Genomic DNA, 25,293 nt, shown 5'->3' on the forward strand with positions numbered 1-25,293 from the left:
ATCTTGTGTACACACGGTTCCTGCATAGGACTGTCTGGAGTGGTTGTTCATTTATGGTTGAGCCTTTTCCTGTTGCAAGTTCTATTAAAAAATTGTTGGTCATCTTAAGATAGCACTTTGCAAATTTTGTATTCCATCCTATTGTGTATTTTTGTACTTGTGAATGCTAAAATCATTGTTGACCAGCTGTCACATCACATCTTCAAACATTTGATGCAATGTTTACAAGTTTAACCAGCCAGTGGTGTCATTTTACACCAGGAGGAATGTGCAGGAGAGAAGTGCTGAGAATGAATGTGAACCTATTAGTTACTGACACATTGACTTTATGGGAGACCAAATTACAGCCTAATGGAGCAATATGACAAGCTTGGTAATCATCACTATCAAATAACTTGATTTACATTGTAAAGGTGATGGATTACATTTGGCACCACTGAGGAAAATATTTTTGTTATTCAAAGCACAAGTCTGTGTTCTCAATGGCCCTGCACAATCTAGCATCCTTGTACTTGTCCCCTGGTCGTTCCAGGAGCTGCGGATAAAATAATTAGTGCTGTGAAAAAGTTTTATCAGATTTCCCTCCTCCATTCCTTGGTCCCTTGCTGTCCCACTGTGAATGCCTGCCTGTCTGCATACGCGACGCTATGTCCCTGTCTGCTGTTACTGTGCGGCATCAACTTGAGCAAAAGCTTCCAGTGGCATGTCACTCTTCCAGCTTTTCCCACTTAGGTGACAAGGCAACTCAGTGCCTCTGACCCAGTTGCAGTCCTCTTAGGAACAGCATTCATTCAAAGTGCTAATGGCAACAAAAAAAGCCTGTTTATGTTTTAATTATGTGCTTTACTCTGGGGTCTTCTGCCTCCCACCCCCCAGCCTCCTGTTATGTTTCAGGTGATTGATGGTATTGGAAACTGGCAATTTTTTCCACTCTGTCCTCATTTTTTATTGTCCTATAAAATATAATTTGTGTAAATGCACCGCCATATGTAATGGCTTGTCACATGCAATTCCCCAGAGTGGAGTGAAGCTCCCACTGCTGAAGCTGGCGGTTCTTTTTGCCTCACTTCATTTCCTTTGCCAAACCAGTTAAAAAAAAATCTCTCTTGAATGAAAATTGAATCTGGGAAAGTTGGCAATGATTACCAGCTGAAAAAAAAATGTACCAATGCGAGCTCTTTAGGCCAATAAATTCTGACTTGCCATTAGAACGAATGTTATGCACTGTTCTCCAGACCCTGTTCAGACTTGGATTGTATCATTTTCCATGATTAGATAGTTGGTGTATTGTGTCTGGAAAATGATGACCGCTGGGTTCCTGCAAGCTCGGTCTTTGAGTCTTTATTCGTATTCTAGGGCTGAGCCATGGCAGGCAAGGCCAGCACTAATTGCCAATCCCCAGATGTTCTTGAGAAGGTGATGGGCAGCCAGCCACCTTTCTGAACCTTCTGGTGAAAGTACCCACACCCCTTCCCCAGCAGGCTGGTAGATGGGGAGTTTCTGGATTTGGATCCAGTGACAACAAAGGACCTGCGATGTATTTCAAAGTCAGTATGGGGTGCGATGAAACTTGATAAGACTTCCCCCCCCCTCATCTTACAACTTTATAGCTTTAATTTTCTTTTGCTTTTTGCAGCTCAAGCCTTCCCAACACAGCTGCAGGGACAGCGACAGTGAAAGTATCAGCAGTGATTCTAAGGCTTCCAACAGGGGCTGCTCACATGAAAGACTGAGTGATGTAAGTAGAAGACATCTGGCTAATGATCTTCCCTACCGTCCGCCAACCCCCCCCTCCCCCCCGCCCCTCCCCCATTCCGCTCTCTAAATATATGCGGTTATCAGCATGCGCCGGGCACCACACAGGCATAAGCATACACCTTCATGAGAAATGTAGGGTGTTTAAATGGTTTGTGTTTGATGTGCTAATTATTCAAAAGTGCAATCAAATTCATGTCGTAATTAAAATTGTCAGTTGGCAGACAAGCTAAGAACTGAAAAAACATGGCATAACAAATGAAGTGAAATGGTTCTGTGTGTAGCTATATGATGCTTCATCAGGCGTGAAATTAAATAAGTAATTTGATGTTAACGTCGGAAATTGAATTGATGCCTGCTGTCCCTATTCTGATGATCCCGCACTTAAAGAACCCCCACTCTTGTGCAGAGAAACCCTTCTGCAACATACAGAGTATTTGATAGAGTGTGTGTTTATATTAAGTAGACAGCGAAAAGCAATGATTGTGCTGGATGAGCACCAGTCTGAGCTGAGGCCTAGCCCTCTACAGGTCCTATTTATAGTTGTTATATCTCAGTAATTCCAGAGAATATCTGCTCCATGCTTCCTTCAAATGGTGTATCAAATTCAAAGTTTGGCTCCTTTTGTATTATCCCAGTTACCTGTCAGGCTGATGCTGCCTACTGCAAATGTAATTTGTTCACTGACATGGAAGCAGATTCATTAACCTGGTTGTCAGTGCTACTGTTACTTACTGAGGTCACTTTGATGGCTGCTCTCTTCATTGTTTACAGCTCCCTTACTGAGAACCAAGCTGTACGCTTCAAATGTACTCAAGATTATTGATAATTGTTTATTGTCAAGAATCAATACAATCATGAGAGGAGAATGAATAAAGCAATGTGCTTTTTTTGAAGCTCTGGCATTGCATGAACGCAATTTTGTTCTGTGTATTATTTAAAAAGTTACACTGTCATTTTAAATCTTTTCAAATTAGCAAATCAATTTTTCTTGACAGACAAAATAAATAGACTTTGAGATCCTTTTTGTACATTGTGCGCTGAGGTAAATTTTTTTAAACGGATTGTAATACATTCAAGGCTCAGATGTGCATTCTTAGCTAAACACCAGAGGACTGTAAGTTCAAGGCAGGGACTTGACAATAAAATGAACCTATGAATGTGGAACAGGATGAGGCTGTTCAATTCTACAACCTGCTCTGATATTTCAGGTACTGATTGTAACCTCAACTTACTGTCTCCCTCCAGTAATCTTTTCAACCATTCCTTTTCAAGTATTTATCTCACCAAGCTTTAAAATATAGTTCAAAGTTCAAAGTAAATTTATTATCAAATTACAGGTATGTCATCATATACAACCCTGAGATTCATTTACTTGTTGGCATTCACAGTAAGTGCAAAAAAACAATAGAACCAATGAAAATTTGCACGCAACAAAGTCGCACAAACAACCTATGTTGCAAAGACAACAAATTGTGCAAATACAAAAAAAATATATAAAATAATAAATAAGAAATATTGAGAATGTGAGGTGTAGAGTACTTGAAAACGAGTTGATAGGTTGTGAAATCAGTTCAGTGAAGTTACCAACAAGTTACCAGGATCCTGATGGTTGAGGGGTAATAACTGTTCCTGAACCTGGTAGTGTGGGGCCTTAGGCTTCTATACCTCCTTCCATATGGTAGGTGCAAGAAGAGAGTATATCCCGGATGGTGGGGCTCCTTGATGATGGATGCTGCTTTCCTGCAACGGTGCTCATTGTAGATATACTCAGTAGTGGGGAGGGCTATATCCACTACTTTTTGTAGACTCTTCCATTCAAGGGAATTAGTGTTTCCATACCAAGCTGTGATGCATCCAGATCATAGATTCTGCTGCCAGCAACCTCTGTGAAGAATAGTTTCAATACTTTCACATTCTTCTGAGGGAAGAAATTACACCTTGAACCTTTGAGAAATGGGCAGCCCCTTATTTTGAAAGACAGTGACCCTTGGCTCTCAGCCTGCTGTCACACATTGTCGAAGGCAGGTGGCAAAGGTGTTGTCTCTCAGATGCACAGTTAAGCTGGAGCTCCACCCTGGTTCCCTCATGACCGATCATATATCATTAGACCTTGTCCTGATGTTGTTATGAGGTCTATCTCATATTTCATGCAGTGGAATAATTCATCAGGGTAACAGAATACAAACATGTCTGCCATTTTACTGCTTGGGAATTTGTTGTCACATTTTTATATCACAACAATGACTAAATTTGAAAGTTGACTTTAATGATACCCAGAAGTTAACAAAAAAAATCCTAGATAAGTTCAGGTCTTTTGGCTGAACATGGCAGACTTGAGTCATGATAGTTTTAATTGTTATTTGAACAAGACAGATCCTGAAATATATCATTATTTCTCTTTTTTTCTCCCCATGTTTTTATAGCTGCCTAGAATTAATAAGAAATTTGAGATTGATAAGTTTTATGTGCACCAGCACATGAGGTTTAGCACCGATTAGAGACAGAGCAAAGATTCTCCTTTAGTCTCACTTCTTGTATTAAAAGAATGTCAGCACACTGGCCCTTTATTTTTTGTTTGCCAACCATCCACTTGTTCTTCCATTTTTGACCTGTGCCCACTAGCAACAGGTGAATCTACCAAAACTGCATCCACTAACAAATGAAAGGAAAATCACATTCTCCGTGTGCCCAGGTTAGATCTGAACTTCCCAGCAAGAGTGTTAGCGTTGGTAAGTCCACACTTATATATAAACGTGCAACTTTACTGAGCCTTCATACATTTTTGTGAAGTGGACAATGATTGGATCCAGTGCAAAAGTATGTTGACCTTTTAATGCTTGCAGCTAATTTTCAAGTTCAGAGGTTGTATAGGCTTGTACTTCCTAAGTATTTTGGTCTAATCTTTCAGAATCTATAGGGGAGAGAGGAATAATGAACATGCTCGACCAAATCCAGATGAGTGTCAGTGGAACACTTGCCCTACTGTATGCAAACGTAGAGGAGGCATATAGTGCATCCCCACTGCCTTCATTGGGGAAAGCTGATCACAACCTGGTTTTGTTACAGCCAAGATATAAATCAATTGTGATGAGGCATCCCACTACCACACGCTCTTTTAGGAAGTGGACTCCTGAAGCTGAACAGGCCCTGAGAGACTGCTTCGGTACTACTAACTGGGATGTACTGCAAGGGGGGCTCTGTGGGGGCGTTGAGGAGGTCACTGAATGCACAATGGACTATATTAACTTTTGTGTGGATGCAGTTGTCCCTGTTAGAACTGTTCGCTGCTATCCCAATAATAAGCCCTGGATCACTAGTCACATCAAAGGCCTCCTAAACCAGAAGAAAAGGGCCTTTAAAGATGGTGATTGGTTGGAGCTTAAAAGAGTTCAGAAGGAACTCAGAGTACAGATAAGGGGGGCAAAGGAGCAGTATAGGAGGAAGCTAGAACAAAAGCTGCAGAAAAAAAGCATGAAGGAGGTGTGGGATGGGATGAAGATCATCACCAGATGCGGTGCAAAGCAGGGGGCGAACATAAGTGGAGATGTGGAGAAAGCGAACCAGCTGAACAACTTCTTCAACAGGTTCGACAGCTCAATCTCATCCTCACCGCAGAAATCCACACCAGGCTTACTTCCCTCACAGGAAAATAGCCACTCACAGGAGACCTTGCCCACGCCTAGGATTACGGCTGCACAGGTGGAAGGTCAACTGAGGAAGATCTGTACCAGCAAGGCGGCTGGACCGGATGGAGTTTCCCCACGATTACTGAGGGCCTGTGTGACTGAGCTGGGAGAACCACTACAGCACATCTTCAACATGAGCCTGGAGCAGAGAAGAGTACCCAGACAGTGGAAAACATCCTGTATTGTCCCGGTACCGAAGAAACCACAACCAAAGGAGTTGAATGACTTCAGACCTGTTGCCTTGACGTCGCACGTGATGAAGACCATGGAGCGGCTGATAATACAGAATCTAAGGCCACAAACCAGGCACACCCAGGATCCTCTTCAGTATGCGTATAAGGAGAAGGTGGGAGTGGAGGATGCTATCACGTATTTGCTGCACAAATCACTCTCTCACCTAGAGGGGGTCAGTTGTGCTGTGAGGATTACATTCCTTGACTTCTCTAGTGCCTTTAACACCATCCAGCCCAAGATCTTAAGGCACAAACTAACGGAGATGGGAGTAGACTCTCACATGGTGGATTGGATAGTGGACTACTTGACAGATAGACCTCAGTATGTGCGGTTGGGAGACTGTAGGTCTGACACGGTGGTCAGCAGCACAGGGGCGCCGCAGGGAACCGTACTCTCTCCGGTCCTGTTCACCCTGTACACATCAGACTTCCAATATAACTCGGAGTCCTGCCATGTGCAGAAGTTCGCTGATGACACGGCCATAGTGGGGTGTGTCAGGAATGGACAGGAGGAGGAGTATAGGAAACTGATACAGGACTTTGTGATATGGTGCAACTCAAACTACCTGCGTCTCAATATCACCAAGACCAAGGAGATGGTGGTGGACTTTAGGAGATCTAGGCCTCATATGGAGCCAGTGATCATTAATGGAGAATGTGTGGAGCAGGTTAAGACCTACAAGTATCTGGGAGTACAGTTAGACGAGAAGCTAGACTGGACTGCCAACACAGATGCCTTGTGCAGGAAGGCACAGAGTCGACTGTACTTCCTAAGAAGGTTGGCGTCATTCAATGTCTGTAGTGAGATGCTGAAGATGTTCTATAGGTCAGTTGTGGAGAGCGCCCTCTTCTTTGTGGTGGCGTGTTGGGGAGGAAGCATTAAGAAGAGGGACGCCTCACGTCTTAATAAGCTGGTAAGGAAGGCGGGCTCTGTCGTGGGCAAAGTACTGGAGAGTTTAACATTGGTAGCTGAGCGAAGGGCGCTGAGTAGGCTACGGTCAATTATGGATAACTCTGAACATCCTCTACATAGCACCATCCAGAGACAGAGAAGCAGTTTCAGCGACAGGTTACTATCGATGCAATGCTCCTCAGACAGGATGAAGAGGTCAATACTCCCCAATGCCATTAGGCTTTACAATTCTACCGCCAGGACTTAAGAACTTTTTAAAAGCTATTATTAATGCTTTTTGAGATAGTGATTTAGATGCATATCATATTTTTTACTGAGTTAAGTATTGTATGTAATTAGTTTTGCTACAACAAGTGTATGGGACATTGGAAAAAAAGTTGAATTTCCCCATGGGGATGAATAAAGTATCTATCTATCTATCTATAGCTGAGTATCAGTGGGACATTTGCCAAAGTGGTCCTTCTCCTGAGGCCCTTGGTACAAGTTCTGCATGTCTAGGTCATTGATTGAAAGATCCAGGCTTTTCAAAGAGGAGTAAGAAAACAGAAAATAAGTTATAGCTAAGCTGAACATGAGAGTGCATGGCCAGATTCTTTGCTAAAGGGATGGGATTTAAGAATAAAGTGAGTTGGAGAGATCCACAGGGGATTTGGGATGGCCATCTGAAAGCATGGCTGCCAACAACAGAGAGATTAACTTAAGGAATGCTTGTCTGGTTAAAGATAGATGGGTACACGTATGTCAATAAATTATGAGTCTGGAAGAGCTCCCTGAGAATGTGAAACCATGGTTCAGTTTGGAGAGGAAGTGGATGAGAATTTTAAAATAGAGCTATTGCTTAGCAAGGTGCAAACATTGGTCAGCAAGCACAATTAAAATATTTAAAAGATATTTGAATAAGCACATGGATAGGAAAGGTTTAGAGGAGGGATTCCCAACCACCTTTGTGCCATGGACCCCTATCATTAACCAAAGAGTCTGTGGACCCCAGGTTTAGAGGGATATGGGGGAAATGGTTTGGCTTACATGGGCATCTTATTTGGACTGGACAAGTTGGTCCAAGTGGCCAATTTCTGTGCTAAAATACCCTATGACCCTAAGCACAAGAGAGATAGATTTGGTTAAGACACAGGCAACAGAGTTGTTGGTTACCTCCTCCTTATTGCTTGCTATTGGTAAGACGCGGTAATGTTTCAGTTAGCTTGGATAAATATACCTATTCATCAATAGGTAATCAAAGATGAGTTCTTAATGCTTGTTCTGTATTTTCATATTGATTCAGATGTCAATTAGAGTGCTAATATGCTAAATGAGAATTAACTGTGATATTGATAACCAGGAATTCAAAGAGCCCAGTTCCCCATAAATTCAGAAATTTGTTTTTTAGCCATTCAGACAGGAGGTCGATGAAAGATACACGGCTTTGTATGTACAGATTTACTCTCTCAAAACCAACGCTGAGGTGAGAAGAATAGGACAGGTGTGGAAGCTCATCCGCTCAGTATGTTCATAACAGAGATCACTCAAGTTGTGCACATTAACAGATCTAAGGGATACACAATACTACAGGAAGGTGTTGGTTGTCTGTCGTTTCCAACGATGATGTTTATTTGTACATCTCATGCCACTGCATGGAGAAAAACCTGTGCAGGAGGAGTTTTAGCATTAAAAAGCTGTTGCACCAGGGCAGTACCACCCTCTCAGCCTCAGAAATCTTCGTCCAATGTTATGAAAAATTGTCACGATTGGAGACTTCCTCGGCTGCAGTGGATAGCCATGGTGCTTTCTGTGCCTTGTCATGCCCTTTGCTCCCCACTAAGTTGCAGCACAGCCTTCTTGGCCATTGGACCTTGCATTTGATCTCATCCGCCCAGTCTTCCGGAACTGGCTTTGCATGTTGGGTTAGGCATATCCCTGTCTCACCGGGGTTGGAGGTTCCCAGCTACCCTCACTTGGTTTAGCCCACCTGTTGAAATGGCGTACCAGGGTGTGGCCGCTGTCGCATGCAGACAGTTACTGGGAGCCACAGGTGAGGGCTAGGTGGCAAGTGGGGACTAACGTTGGGCAAGCTGCCCTTGGGCGGAGCACGACAAGGCCACCACCAGATCTGCTACCCCATACACAGGAAGGTCGCACTGAGGTAAAAGATAAACCATGTCAGGTTAGAAGCTATCCTACCACACTGTTCCTTGAATTCTGTTCAAATTCATATTTCCCCTGGTAGAGGTATCAAAAAAGGAGGGCAGAGGGTCAGGAAGGAGTTTTAAAGGTGATCCAATGTGTATGATTTTCTTTTTACACAGAGTGATTGATATCTGAAACGTGCTGCTGGAGGTGGTGGTGGAATCAGATACAATTATTATGTTTTAAGAGTCAATTAAACAGGCACTTGAATAAAGGCATAGAAGGATATGGTCCTAATGCAGACAAATGGGATTCGTGCAGATGGGCAAAAAATCAGCATGGACGTGCTGGGTTGAAGAGTTTGTATCTGTGCTGTACATCTCTTTGACAATCATTTTAGTAATTTGTCCCTTTGAAGGAGGAAATTATGATACCCATTTCATACTTACCATTGTAACAGTATAGCCTCATAGTTAAAATGCAGTTTATATCAACAGATCATGTTTGGCAACCTCATACTCTTCATCTAAAGATCCTAATCACCTCACTTCCTTCCTCTTATTCTCTTTTCCTCCCACACACCATTTTTTATCCCTCCTCCTGCCTCACTCTTCCCTCTAACCCCCACTACCTCTCTCCTCCGTTTTCTAATTACACTTCCATATATGATTAACCGCCTAAAATGAAAACCAACTATATAATAGAAAAGCAAAAAAAATGTTGAACCAGTGTAGATAGTTTAAAAAAACTCAAAGACAGCATTCACCACATGTTCATTTTCTTAGATAATTATTCAATGGCAGTAAGTTCCACTTTCAGTCACTCCAGATTTGAAGAGAGTTACATGTCACAGATCTTTAAGATAATGTGGAAACAAATGTATTTTTAAGCAGGTTAACAGATGTTAGCAACAAGACATGTTTTTGTCACAAACTCTTAGAAAAGTAGAGCGTACAAGGAATAATCTTTAACAGTTCAATAATAATTGTCCAAGTGAAAATGTTTTTAAAAATCCACAGATGCTGGAAATCTGAAATAAAAACAGAGAATGTTGGAAATGCTCAGCCAGTCAGGCAGTTTCTATGGAAAGAGAATCAGTTCACAGTTCAGGTTGAAGTACCTCTGCAAGTGGTACCAGAATTGCTGAGTGTCTTCTTTCCATGTTGATATTTCAGTAATCTTCTTGCCTGATGCAATGTCAATTAGTGTACTGTTCATTACTGTGACTGGAGAGGTATAAATCTGGGATTGACAGCAGAGAATTCACATTCACAAAGGGACCTCAGTCCTGTGGAGTCATGAGGCTGGCATTATTTGCTTTGGATTGCTGCCTACTTGCTGCAGGCATTATGTCTATGAGTACCGAGAAACAGCGGTCACTCATCATCCATCAGGAAGTTGGATGAGGTGGTCTGCTGCAGCCTTGATCTCCAGGGATCGAGAGCAGCGTTGGAAGAAACTCTCTGAGTACAAGGTGTTGATGGGCCTCCAGTTATTTCTTATGTCGTTGAAGGAGGCTGCTTGGCCCACAAAGTCTATGCTAGTGCTCAGAGCATTTGCATTACCCACACTTCCGCACTTGAGGTAGGTTAAAGTGGTAATCAAACTATCAACCTGCATGTCTGTAGGATATGGAAGGAAGCTGTGGAAATCCACGAATGAACAATGAAAGTAGAAATTTCGAAAACCTACAGCACAATGCAGGCCCTTCGGCCCACAAAGCTGTGCCGAACATGTCCTTACCTGAGAAATTACCTAGGGTTACCCATAGCCATCTATTTTTCTGAGCTCCATATACCTGTCCGGGAGTCTCTTAAAAGACCCTATCGTATCCGTCTCCACCACCGCCGCTGGCAGGCCATTCCATGCACTCACCACTCTCTTCGTAAAAAAAACTTACCACTGATATCATCTCTGTACCTACTTCCGAGCACCTTAAAACTGTGCCCTCTCATGCTAACCACTTGCAAAAGTGCATTAGTCCCTAACCTGCTGTCCACCTTTCACTCCGAAATACTCAGATGCTGCCAGATGTTGGACTGCTAGTGAGCCCAGGTGGTGAAATCTAAATTAACGGCACTTCCCTCACACTTGTGGGAAATAGTCCCAATAAACGTGAATGCTGGTGAGGCATAGTGTAGGAACGGAGAAGAGAGTCATTGTGAGTAAGAACCATAACTGTTAATTAATTTATATCTTTTAATTAATTGATTCATAGAGTCATGATTTACTTAAGTGCTTTAATTAAGCATGAAGTGATGTTATTTTTAATTTAAAATGTTTTTATTAATCTTTAACATTTTTAATTTCTTCAGCGATTTTTATTAGTTTGTGAAGGCGGTTCAAAACTATTCAAAGCATTTAATAGGTTTGACTGCAAGCTAGGCTAAGAGGTGTGGCTCTTTACAAAAAGGGCTTTTGATTGTATGAGGCTCTGAAAGGCTCTACTGGTGCATAGGGTCTCACCATTTGAGATCATGGCTTACCAGCAAATCAAGTCAATGTATTGACAAGATATTATAATATTCAGCAGAAACTGTGGCCACTTGAAGCAAGCAGAATGTACTGGCCCATTATCTAGAGCTTCCTGCATGCTGTTCAAGATGACTCAACCTGAACTGCTCCCATCAGCACACTGTTGAAAGACTCTCCAATAGTTGCACTGATGTCCAATAGTCAATACTCAGAAGCCCACATCTCCTAGCACATTTAGGCAGCTGCGTGTTTCCCTGTGGCAACTCGCGTTCACACACAGTGGACGTGTATTTCAGTCCACTTGGCTCTTTGAGATGAGTGTACGTTAACTGGAGGTTATGTAGGAGAGAATGACTTGGTACATGCTGAGAAGCTCTAGATTGGCTGTCTTACTATCAAACAGTGGAGAAGAGATGGATTAAAATGGTGTCTGTATGAAAAACCTTCATATGTGGAGCTCTGGAGATGGAGTAATATTAAATAAATATGTTGGTGTTCGGGGGTTAAACTTAGAAGCTAAATAGAGGCAGACGGTTAGCACCAGTCCAGAGCTAAGAATAATCAAACTCCTTACACATTTCTGTCTCTGTCCATGACCTTGCAAGGATTAAATGGAAGTTTACTTTTGCACATAAGGATAAAGATTAGTTTTATTTGCCACATGTACATTGAAACGTACAGTAAAATGCATCATTTGCATTAAATCAAATTACCAAGGATTGTACTAGATCGCCCACAAGCTTCTAGTGCAGGGGTGTCAAACTCATTTTAGGTCATGGGCCGAATTGAGCAAAATGCAGCTTCATGCGGGTCGGATCAGTCGGACGCGTGCGAACGCAGCTTTTGTTGCCTCCGTTTTTTCAGCCTGCTCTCATGTGTCTCAGTCTCTGCTATAACTACAAAGTGTTTCACTTTACAAATTCCGTTTCTTATGAAGAAGACTGCCGAGCAAGACTGCCGAATAAACACTAAAAACCCTGAAAACCTGGTACCTGAATAAACTCAGCATTAGCCATATCATACGCCATAGGCGCTTCGATTACTGGGGCCAGCGTTAATAGTAATTAGATATTATCTCGCAGGCCAAAGATAATTCCACCGCGGGCCGGATTTGGCCCGCGGGCCTTGAGTTTGACATATATGTTCTAGTGCCAACATAATGTACCTACAGCTCATTAACCCTACTATACACTTTGGAATATGGGAGGAAACCAGAGCACCAGGAGGAATTCCACATGGTCACAAAATCCTTACAGGCAGCAGTGGGAATTGAGCCCTGATTGCTGGTGCTCTAAAGCACTGCACGACCATGCCACCCAGGGTTAGAATTTAGTTGCCCAGGTTTACACTTCTCTTGCTCACGTCTTCGGCCATCTGAGGAAATCTGACTGTTTTCATTTGTGAAAATGTTAATGTCTGTACTCACACACGGTGCCCAGTGAGGGAATTAGTATGTGCATTTAGTGTTGGGAGCACTTCTATCAGGTGAAAGTGTAGGAACCAACCATCAGCATTGCACAGTTAGCACGCCAGGGTTTGCTGCTACTATGCAATGTTAAAAATTCACACTGCCAAGGAATGCCAGTTGGCCCAACATGTTCACGGCATACAGAAAGGAACTACCCACCCTATTTCCACTTTTCAGTACTGGATTGGTAGCCCAACAAGTCTCAACTGTTCAAATACACTTTGAAGTACTGTTTTAATGTGATTTTTTTCATTAAGGGTCTTTTTTCTCTGCTGCCTTTTCAGTCAGTTGGTTCCAAACCCTTACCACCATCTGCTTAAAACATTGACCTCACCTCCTCTTTAATCCTTCAACCAATTTCTTTAAATCCACGATCCCTGGATTTAACCTCAACCAAAGAAAAGAGGACCTTCCCATTTGGTTCTGCCTGTGTCCCATAATTTTATGCTCCTTGGTAGTCTCTCCCCCCCCCCCCCCAGCATTGTTTCAAGGGAAGATAAAATAAATCTATCATTTCTTATCTCTAAAACTTTATTCTACACTTCAGTAAGATGTCCTGAATTTCTCCTGTACCAAATCTAGGAATATTAGCAAATCCATGGAACTCCAATATTGCATGAATGTTCAGTGATCCACCCACTAATAAGCGAAGAAATTCTTCCATCATTCATTGAGGACAGATGGGCAGATGGGCTGCTCCCAGCTGGGCCTAGCTTTTGGCAGTGGAATAAGTAAGAGGATTAACAAGACTATTTCTTTTTAACTCTGAGAACCTTTCTTTACGATCAGAGAGGAGGTACAGGAGCCTGAGGATCATACTCAACAATTTAGAAGCAGCTTCTTCCCCTCTTCCTTAAGATTTGGCCACATTTGGATTTTCTCATAATTTTTGGTTCTTTTAGCAATCACCTTTGGTTTTAATGCACTCTGGCAATGGGAACAGTTTTACTCAACTGAATTTTTACTCTTCATGATTTTAAATACATCAGCCTGATCATTTACCACCCTCCTCACTTTCTAGAAGATCAACACCAGCTTTTTCAGTCTATGCATATACAGTGTAGAAGTATTCAGCCCCCAACCTGTGTTCACATAAATGAATATTACAACCAGGGATTTTGATTAACTGAAAACTTTTATTTTTGAATCCCATGTTCCTTTATTTCACAGAGCCCCCCCCCCAAAAAAACGGAAAATTATAAAGCATGAATAACTAAAAGTTCAAGAACTGTAATGTCAACAGTTCAAAGGAATTTATCGCCTTTGTTGGGTTCTGAGTTGAACTGTCTCTTGCAGCTATTACAGCCAGTAGTCTTTATGAATAAGTCTCCATCATCTTTGTAAAATTGCTCAAGCTCTGTCAAGTTAGATGGTGGGGGACACTGAGGTGAAGTGGCGGTGGACAGCAATCTTGAGGTCTTGCTAGAGATGTTCAATTGTTTTAAGATTAGGACTCTGACTGGGCCACTCAGGGACATCAATTTTCTTCATCTGAAGCCACTCCATGGTTGCTCTGGCAGTGTGCTTTGGGTCATTTCCAATTGCAGTCGCTGATTTCTGCTGCTCACTCAGAGTGACTGCTGGTGTCACAGTAGTCTCTCTTACAAGTGCCATTCTTCTCCGGTGACTACGTTTCGAGGAGCAGCCTGACCTAGGCAGTGTGGCTGTGGTTTCATGTTTTTTTTTGCTTTTTCGCGATGGACTGCACTGAGCTCTAAGGTATGTTCAGTGCCTTTGAGATGGTGGTGTATCCTTCCCCAGATTTGTGCTTCTCTATTACCACTCCCCTGACTTGTCATGAATGGTCTTTTGTCTTCATTATGGTTTGGTCTGTTGAAAATCTACCAGAGAGGGGGAGTATTTGTTGTAATGAACTCATTGAAAATAGGTCGTCCTCCAATTTTCTACATCAACAAATTGAGTTGATTACCATAGTAATTACAAAGGGGTTGAATACTTTTTCAGTCTCACAATTTTGGTTTTTAACTTTTAGTAAATTGTCGACAGGCTTTGAAATGTTTCTTTGGATTTGGCATATTGTACAATGTTTTGTAGATTAGCTCAAAAAATTCTATTTCAATATATTTTAAATTTAGAAAATGAGACAATAAAATGTGAAATTATTGTGGAGCAGAATACATTTTCACAGCACTGCAACTCAGTTACTTATTCATGAAATCATATTGATAAATCTCCTCTACATTCTCTTCAAAGCCAACATAGTGTGGCATTCCGAAATGGGCACACTACTTCAATTTTTAGCCAAACCAGTGTTTTTATAAAGGGTCACTAAGACTTTCTCCTCTCGTACTTCGTGATTCTGTTAAGAGAATCCAAGACTCTATATTCCTTTTTAAACCACTTCCTCAGTCTGTTCTTCAAATCTCAATACTCTATGCACTACACTAAATGCCCTGATCTTGCTGTTCTTATACCTCTTCTGAAGCTGTGATCTCCAGTTTATATTGTTATTCCTCATTCTTTCTACCAAAATATTAACACTTAACACTTCTCAACATTAAATTTTATCATCACCTATATGCCTATTCCACCTCTCTTTCTACATCTCATTGAAATTTTGAATTTTTGCTTCACAATTTACTTCACCTTGAAGTTTTGTATCACCTACATATTTGAAAAAGAAGACCCTGTATATCCAACATATTAAGAAAAATGTGGGTCTTCATACCAAACCTGAAGCAACTGCATTGTACACTTCAAAGAGATTCATATCCAGTCAATCTAGTCTGTGCTTGCTGGCAGTGATGTGGCTGTATTTCTTTTTTATTCTTTATCAAGGTGTCCCAGGGAGATTTATGACCAATGAAGTATAGCTGATGTGTGGTAACTGTTGTAATCCAGGAAATATGTTAGCCAAATTTTACCAAAATGTTCACAACCAGCACTGAGATAAAGATGATGTCATCCTCAGCAGGTAGTGAGCAGCTGGAACATTCTAAGCTGTTTCTCTGGAACCACCTGTCTGTCTGCATCTTCTTGAAGTCTGGGACTTTTCTCTTCACCTCAAAGTTTTGTATCACCTGCATAATTGTTAAGACACCCTGTATATCCAGCATATTAAGAAAAATGAGAGTCCTCATACCAAGTCCTGAGCAACTCCCCTGTCCAATTCAAAGAAAATTTTAAACGATCAATCCAGTCCGCGTTACAAATATTGAGCAAAACAGTAAATGGATTCAGGGCAAGAGGTTTCCAAATGAGTGTTTTGCAGAATAAATTTTGCACAAGACTTTGGGAGGATATTTCTCCAACTGTTCTTGAAATAGTGTGACAAGACCTTCTTAACCTACCTCAAACCTTGATTCATGTTTGGTTTGAGAGAGAGAGAAAGCACTTATGACAGTGGAGCACTTCTTCAGTAATGCTAGCCTTATTTTTTTGTATGTGAATTTATAGAATGAGACTTGAATCCACAACCTTCTGGTGTGTTATCAATTGTGCAACTTGTATGTGCCCAAATTACTGAAGACACTGCAAAGGAACATGAAAAAATGAATAATTGGTACTTGGCAGCTGTTAGTTGCATGTGACATTGGAACAAGATGGTACTTAGTCTGATTTGGTATTAATGAGAGCCAAGAGGCTCTTCCAACATTCATCTTTTATCTTTCACTTCAGAACACATGCAATCTTCATCCTTGACAGCTTAACTTCAGGCAAAAGATAAAGTGAAATAGATTGTGCTTATTAAAAATGGGTGAACAAGGAAGCGATTTAAATGAAGGGATTCTTCAACGATAGCAAAAAAAAGTGTATATTATCTTTACAAAGCTTGCAGTTTTAAGCATCAAAGATCATTCAGATTTTGAATAGAAAATGCAGCAGCATGAATTTTTCATAGGTTATAAATTTAAATTTTTTTGTCATTCCAAATATGATTTTTTTTCTATTTAATCAATTACACACAAGTGATTGTATTTTAATGCTAGATTAATGCAATCTTCTGATAATCACCGTGAATTACTACTTTTTTTAAAGAAGTACCTTCAACATTCAAGTAAATTTATCATCAAAATACATATATGCCATTATATGCAAGCCTGGGGTTCATTTCCCTGCAGATATTCTCAATACATTCAATAACCATAATACAATCAATGACAGACTGCACCCAATAGGACGGACAACCAGTGTGCCAAAGACAACAAACTGTGGAAATACAAAAAGAGAGGAAAAAAGTAATAATAATCATAAATCAATTAATAAGCTATAAATATCAAGAACATGAGGCGAAGAGTCATTGAAAGTGAGTCCACATGTGGGGGGAGAAATTCAGTGAAGGGGCAAGTGAAGATGAGTGAAGTTATCCCCTTTGGTGCAAAGCCCTGATGGTTGAGGGGCAACAACTGCTCCAGAACCCGGTGGTATGAGTCGTCAGGCTCCTGTACCATTTTCCAAATGGCAGCAGCGAGGAGAGAGCTTGACCTGGACAATGAGTTTCCCTGATGATGGATTCTGCTTTCCTGCGACAATGTTCAGTGTAGATTTACTCAGTGGTTGGGAGGGCTGTATGTGTGATGGACTAGGCCATATCAATGGATAATAACAGTCTCTTGTGTGTCAGTAAACCAGGAAATAACTGGATTGCTTGGTAGTGTGACTTGAACCATGGTATCTGCTTTATTTGCACTTTGAAATGACTATATCACAGATCTGGCCTGGTTAACTTTGGTAAATATTTGGATCTTCCTGCTAAGATAATTTGAACTTCTAAAGATATGAGGAGAACAGTGATTATATTTGTTATCTGTTTAGTTGCAGTGCAGACTAACAGGTTGAAATTTTCCTCTGCCGGCAGCCTTGGGGAAAGGATTTGGAAAGAAAACTCTGCAGCGATCTGCCTTTGCCGACTAATTGGCCGATGCTCATGGAGCTGATGGCTCAGCTGGTAGATTTTAATAATTGTAAGGGCAGTGCACTGGTCTAAAATTGGAACATAGCAGTGCTGACAGTCCCAAGGAACTATGTGCCAGGAGACCACCCAAAGAATATTTTTGGATGTGTGCTTCTCCAGACGTTTCCATTTCATAAGGTAGCTTGCTTTCTGTGGTGCTCTGTGAAGCAGGTGTTGACATCTTGGCCACCCTGCTGAAATGCTACCAACCAGTTTTGCAGCCCCTGTAAAACTAACCCGACAATGATGATGGGAGCCAGACTTATTAGTCTGGGCGAGCGTATTGCCATAGGAGGAGACTGAGAGCTCTGCCATCTGCTGTTGTGATACAGTGCAGGGTTGGCACCAGGAGGGAGTGTAGCAGTTGGCAGAGATATTATCTTGGCTGTGTTCCTTTACAAGCATAGTTCAGTGTGGGATGATACCATAAGAGTAACATGAGGGTGATATTTATAGCTGTATAGTGCATTCATATTCCTCAAGGACTTCACTAAGTTATTTGGAGGAACATCGTCCTTTGCATCTGCAGAACTCATTTGTCTGAATGAGACCAGATTACTGCTCATTGAGGAAGGAGCACGAGGTATGTCACAGATCAGGATAGGGAAAGGACAGAGTCAGAGGCTCTAGATGGGTGGACTCATGCTTAATTTCACCCGTGACTGATTATCTTTGCCATCAAGTTCAACTCTGATGCAGTGGATGTTTTGGAGGTGAAAGAGAAAATCAGCCATTTGTTTTCCTGACGTGGATAATACGGATTCACCACAGTCACTGGGTATTGAACAATTTAACTGGTATTGTTTACAGATAACTGGTGCAGTTCAAACTCTCACAGGAGATTTTCAGCAGATTATTTTGAGAAATTGCTGCCCAAGATAAGATTGACTTTTGCTTTAAAAAAAAGCAGATGCTTTTTTCTATATACACTGCATGAATTTTTACACGAACAAAAGCGCACCTGAGACGCCACTTAAAAAAAAGATTTGGAGAACAAGCACCAGCTCAGTGGTCCCTGATCTCTGAGATGTGGAGATCCTTTCAGGATTCAACCTCGGGCAAGGCAAATCCTTTCCCCCACCTGAGACACCAAATGTTAAACGTCCTGAACCCCTGGACAAGCTAAATCCTTGAAGTAAAGTGGGACCAGGCTATGCCATGATCTTGCCTGTTGGTCTCTTATGTTGTTCCAGCTGGCTCTTGAACCAACATGAGGTTGATTGCTTCAGGTAGCAATTATTTACCCTGTTCCTCACCTAGGAATGAAGTATGAGACACATATTTCACAAGTGGATAATACTGTAGCGCTTCACCCTCGGCTTTAACAAATCCACTCAGTGGCCACATTATAAGGTACTTGCTGCTCTTCAATAACCCATCCACTTCAAGGTTTGACATACTGTGCATTCAGAGATGCTCTTCTGCACACCCTTGTTGCGACACGTGGTTATTTGAGTTACAGTAACCTTCCTGTCAGATTGAACCAGGCTGGAACTTCTCCTCTGACCTCTCTCATCAGGAAGGTGCTTGCACCCACAGAACTGCTGCTCACTAGATGTTTTTGTTTTCCCGCACCATTCCCTGTAAACTCTGGAGACTGTTTTGTGTGAAAATCCCAGGAAATCAGTAATTTCTGAGATATTCAAACCACCCCAACTGGCACCAATGATTATTCCATCGTCAAAGTCAAGTAGATGACTTTATTTCCTCATTTACCTCTAATGTTACGGTTGAACAGCAACTGAACCTGTTGCCTATGACTGCGTGACTGTTGCTGTCACGTGATTGGCTGATTAGATATTTGTATTAACATACATGTGTACCTAATGTAGTGGCCACTTGGTGTACTTTTTCAGCAATGCTCAGTGCAGCAAAGTTGAAATCCCTCTTACATTAAATATTTCAAAAATAATTTAGGTTCTGCAAGAAAAGAATTGATGGAAACCTGGGCAATCCTGATTTTATTTTTGTTTGCGTGAAAGGCATGTCTAGACTTAAAACACAAAATAGTGAATGAGTTTGTGGTAATCTCATTGTGAGCAGTGTGTGTTCATTCATCTTCAACTGTTCTTTTCTTAATTTTGTCATCTTCTGAGTCATTGTGAGCATTCTGTACACCTGCATGCTAATGTGGCTCTTTACAGTAAACTTTGAAAATATTAATGGTTCTTGGCAGGCTTTTTTGTGACCAATATTTTAAGTTGAAAAGCAGAAAACTGCAGATTATGTAAGTCCAAATTAAACAGGAAAAGCAGGAGACACACGGCAGGTCAGATGGAACCTGGGAGAGAAAAATAGAGTTAAGATTTCAGGTCAGTAATCTTTCATTGACCTGAAATGTCTTCAAAGCTGCTGAACTGCTGAATATTTCCAGCATTTAATGTTTTATTTACCTGAACTTGGATTATTTTCAGAGATTGATGAGCATTGTGATCGAAGTATATAAAATTATGCAAGGCATAGATAAAGCAGGTAGAGTCTTTTTCCCAGTGTAGAAATAACACACAGTAGAAGGTATCGTTTTAAAGTGAGAGAGGTGTGCAAGGCAAATATTTTTACACAGAGTATAGTAGATGCCTGGATGTTTTAGCAGGGAGGCTAGGTAAGCAGATAGTATGGCAATGTTTAAGAGGAATGTAGACAAACATATATTTCAACATGTAGGATGTTCTGAGATATGGACTGTATGCATACAGATGCAGTTAGTGAGATTGACACCATGTTAAACTGAAAGGCTTGATCGTGTGCTGAACTTGTCTCTTTCAGTATTATAAGGCATGAAGCAGAGTGCAGTCTGGCCCAACTGCGCACATCATATTGACCCTGGAAAATTTAAGGTTGCTCTCACCAGATCAAAATGAAATGTTAAAAAAAAGCTGGAGGAGCTCAGTGGTCAGGTAGCATCTGTGGAGGCAAAGGGATGTTCAGGTTGAGAGCTTACATCAGATGGAAAGTGTGGAGGGAAGATGGCCAGTGCATAGAAATGAGAGTAAGGGTAAGACATTGGCTGGTTGATTGTAGATGTAACCAGATGGGGAGGTATTGAAAGGCCTAGATTGTTTGGACATGAGGCAGATGTTTCCAATAGTGGGAGTACATAGGGCCAGAGCACACAGAATAGAAGGATAACCCTTCAGAAAAGAGATGTGGAGGAACTACTTTAGCCCCAGGGTGGTGAAACTGTGGACATTGCCACTGATGGATGTAGAAGTAATGTCGTATCTTTAAATCACAGTGAATGAATTACTTCTGATTTGGAGGTAACATGGGGGAAGCCCGTGTAGGAACTGTGTAGTCAGATTTTCTAAGTGACGGGAATGATCTCAGATTGTTAGTTACCCTGTGTCATGGAAAACGTTATTTTCAGTTGCTCTAACACAGACTGAAGAGAAGGGCCAGCTGTGTGCAGTTTTAGCTGGATCTGCCTCTGTGTTAGTGAAGCACTAACTTTTGAAGTGACTACAAGTGAAAGCAGCATCTGTAGGTAAAAGAAATGCAGTAGGAACACAGCCAATGGTTCTGTGTAACAAGGGAAAGCCACACATGTTGATAATTTGTATGTGTTCTTTCACCTGCTGTTGCATTCCAGAATTGAATTGAATGTGCGTCAGTGATGCAGAAATAGGACATCTGTTACTTTTGCAATTGTGTTGAACGGGGGACTGAGTTTGCAGCAGGTGTGTGAATGACCCACATGCAGGAAACGAGTCATGCTTCACTTCTGCTGGTAATGTCCTTAGAATTATGGAAGAAGACCATTTTTGGCACCAGGGCTAGGACATCCCTGAAGAGAACAGTTTTCAGTGCCTTGCTTTCCCTCCACTTCCCTGCAATCTCCTCTGCCTGTAATCTTCTCTTCAAATGTTCAATTCCTGTCTTGAAAGACGCACAAGGCCTCATGTGGAAATGTATTCCACCTATCTTTTGTGCTAATCAAGTTCATCCAAGGCGGTTTCTTTACTCACTTTATGACCTTTTTAACCCATTACTGACCCTTCAACAAAGGAAATAGTTTTCACTTACTCGCTCTGTCAAAATTCCCACTGACTTCAAAAGTCTCTAAGTCACAACCTTTTCTGATCCTCAGCCATGCTATCGTGCCATTAAAACCTAATGAATGCTCTCTGTGGAATTTGCATCCCTTTTGTAATGCCGTGCACAAGAGGCATGGTAAGAAATAATGTATTTAGTTCCCTGTTCCTTTATATTCTTTGGCATGCTTTTAGCAAATCAGTATTGGTTGTCCTAACTTCTCGGTGCTTACCTACACAAACTATTCTGATCACTGCATCCGCATGTGCTCAGTCCTGAGAGCACTGGGAGCTAATTTGAACTTGCAGATTGTCAGTCACTGAACTTCTGACAGCCCTGCTATTTAGTGTTCGAGAGTGTCACCAGTGCTACCTTAGGTAGAGGAGAAAATCCATTTTAACTTAGGTAAGATGCTGTTATTGTTCTGTCTGCCTCCAGCTTTCAGATTCTGCACTCCCAACCTTACCCACAGTTCCCTTTCCACCTGTGCCATTTTTAGTTAAAGAAATTTAAAACAATTTGCAGATGAGATTAATCCATTTGCACATTTCCCACCTCTTGTTCATTATCATAGGTTTAAGCATATTTTTACTCTTAGATGTTGTCTGTATATTAATGCAAGTAAGAACTCAGAACAAATTATTGAAATTCCAAGGAGAGAATTAACAATTGGGGTGAGCGTGCAAAATATTTTAAAACAAGGCCATGAAGAGTCAGAAACATGGGAAAAATCTGCAGATGCTAGAAATCCAAAGCAACACATCCAAATGATGAGCAGATCAGGCAACATCTATAGAGAAGAGTAAAGAGTCGACATTTCAGGCTGAGACCTTTCATAAGGACTGGAAACGAAAGGGGAAAAGTCAGAATAAGAAGGTGAGGGAGGGGAGGAAGAAGTACAAGGTGGCAGGTGATAGGTGAAACCGGGGAGGGTGTGAAGTGAAGAACAAGGAAGTTGATATGTAAAAGAGATAAAGGCCTGGAGAAGGGGGAATCTGATAGGAGAAGAGAGAAGACTATGGAATATTCAGAAAGGGAGGGACATCAGAGAGAGGTGATGGGCAGGCAAGCAGGGAAGTTGTGAGAGGGAAACGTGAATGGTGAAGGTGGGGGAGGGCAGTTATGGGAAGTTCAAGAAATCGATGTTCATGCTGTCAAGTTGGAGGCTACCCAGACAGAATATAAGGTGTTGCTCCACCAACCGTAGTGTGACTTCCTCGTGGCAGTAGAGGAGGCCATGGACTGACATGTCTGAATGGGAACGGAACTGGGTGGCCACCAGGAAATCCCGCTTTTTGTGGCGGGTGAAGGGGCTCGGCGAAGCAATGGAGGCTCTCGGCCTGAAATGTCAGCAGTTTACTCTTTTCCATAGATGCTGACAGGCCTGCTGAGTTTCTCCAGCACTTTGTGTGTGTTGCAACGAAGGGTCAGGGCATAATGATTAAAAGAAAAATGAGGAAAATGATTGCACTTTTCCTTTAAGATAGATAGATACTTTATTGATCCCAAAGGAAATTACAATGTCACAGTAGCATTGCAGGTTCATAGGTATGTAATATTAGAAGAGAAGTAAGAAGAATAAATAAAAATAAGTTACCTCAAGCAGTCTTACAGAAGGGCGTCATCACTTCCCTGGTGATAGGTTGACATTATAGAGACTTACGGCCAAGGGCAAGAATGACCACATATAGTACTCTTTGGAGCAGTGCAGTTGTCTTAGTCTGTTACTCAAAGTGCTCCTCTGTTCAGCCAAGATGGCATGCAGAGGGTAAGGAACATTATCCCAGGGTATTCTGTAGGCCAGGGGTGTCAAACTCATTTTAGGTCACGGGCCGGATTGAGCAAAATGCAGCTTCATGCGGGCCGGATCAGTTGGACGCGTGCGAACGCAGCTTTCGTTGCCTCCGTTTTTTCAGCCTGCTCTCATGTGTCTCAGTCTCTGCTATAACTACAAAGTGTTTCACTTCACAAATTCCATTTCTTATGAAGAAGACTGCCGAATAAACACTAAAAACCCTGAAAACCTGGTACCTGAATAAACTCAGCATTAGCCATATCATACGCCATAGGCGTTTCGATTACTGGGGCCAGCTTTAATAGTAATTAGATATTATCTCGCGGGCCAAAGATAATTCCACCGTGGGCCTTGAGTTTGACATATATGCTGTAGTCCAACTGTTGTTCCAGTGTGTTCAGTTTGATTCCTATGACAGAGGCAACCTTTCTAATCAGTTTATTGGGTCTGTTGGCATCACACATGTTGATGTCATTGCCCCAGCGCATCACCGCATAGCAGACTGTACTGGTGACTACGGACTGGTAGAACATGTGAAAGAGAGGCCTACATACTCCAAAGGACCTCAGTCTCCTCAGGAAGTAGAGGCGACTCTGGCCCTTCATGTACACAGCCTCCGTGTTGGTGCTGCACTCAAGTCTGTCATCCAAGTGCACCCCCAGGTACTTGTAGGTCCACAACAAAGTCCTCACCATCAATAGTAACAGGGAGCAGTTCAGGCTTAGTCTTCCTAACTGTTGTTTTCTAACTGTCCAGTATGAACTTCTGCGGCTATTAGCCCAGTGTAGCTATGGAAACTATGAGATGGATTTATTTGAAAGAAAACACAGCAAGAGGAGCTGAGCCAGTGTCGACGACATGTGAGGAATTATCTGGAAAAACTTACAGGGATGCATTATAAATCCAGGCCGCAGAGCACACTCATGCTGTGGTAATAACATTGCATTACAATCTGTACTTGAGTTTCCCCATTGTGGTTAAAACATGTGCTGAGCTGCACAGTAATTGAAGTTTGACTTGGTACTAGGTGAAGTAGACAGGCAGGGTATTTTGCTCCTTCCACTTTGTTACCTTTCTGCACAGTAGCACAACGTAGATATTAATACCATGGTGTCACTTCACATCATGCTTCTCAATGACTGAAAATGTGCAACCTCTTTAAAGTTAATTAAGAAATAACTCAAAGGTTGCTGTTAACAGTGGCACAGATGGATTAACCAGATTGGATATGTTGTTGTTTTATTTTCTTTAGAGAGAAAAAAATAGGAGCATACTTTCTGAGTTATCTTGATTAATTTATTTTACACTGCAAATTGGTTAATCTAGTTGGCCAGATTGAACAAGTCTTATTCCATGTTACTGAGAATTTGCCATTTGGAAGTTAGCTATGGTAAGCAAAACTACAATATTAGAAGCCAAGCAATAACTGGCTTTGGGTACTAATTTACCCCATTGCCTTCTTGGATCCAATCACAGTTGTTATTTGGCTCCAAAAGAGCTCTCTCCGCAGCAACCTGTCTCATGTGTTAACTGATGAGGTCCTCGATGTTTTGTTCAAATCATTAATTGGTCTATTAATTACAGGACTTCTACGCTTGCTTCCTTCAAGGTAACTGCAGTATCGGTACTGTTGATGGAAAGTCAATTTTCCTCTGAAAAAGGACTTGTTTTCACAGTAATGATTCTTTGTATTTTGAATGCATGTCAGGGTGTCTGGTTAAATTCATAAACCAAGGGGATTTTCAGTTAATGATTGAATTGACTCAGGTTTCTTACCAGTGTCCACCAGACAATAATTAAATTGGAACATTGTTCCATTCTTAATTTCCCATGTCTACAACATGGGAAGACAAATTATGTTATTAGCTACAAGTCTATTATTTTCCTCTTGAAC

General features: G+C 41.5%; 1 protein-coding gene across 8 annotated transcripts in view; it reads left to right on the forward strand.

Annotated features, from left to right (window-relative positions):
* Positions 1-25,293, forward strand: part of auts2a (activator of transcription and developmental regulator AUTS2 a) — a 1,126,933-nt gene that overhangs the window by 506,660 nt on the left and 594,980 nt on the right. For 7 of the 8 annotated variants that reach the window (XM_073053558.1, XM_073053563.1, XM_073053562.1 and 4 more), the window contains one exon: positions 1,637-1,738. In XM_073053558.1, coding sequence (XP_072909659.1) covers positions 1,637-1,738 — 102 coding nt within the window. Of the gene's footprint in view, positions 1-1,520; positions 1,548-1,636; positions 1,739-25,293 lie in introns of those variants that run through there. The other variant, XM_073053566.1, reaches the window with a different exon arrangement.

The sequence above is a fragment of the Hemitrygon akajei genome, chromosome 8 (assembly GCF_048418815.1).
Source record: "Hemitrygon akajei chromosome 8, sHemAka1.3, whole genome shotgun sequence".
NCBI lineage: Eukaryota > Metazoa > Chordata > Chondrichthyes > Myliobatiformes > Dasyatidae > Hemitrygon > Hemitrygon akajei.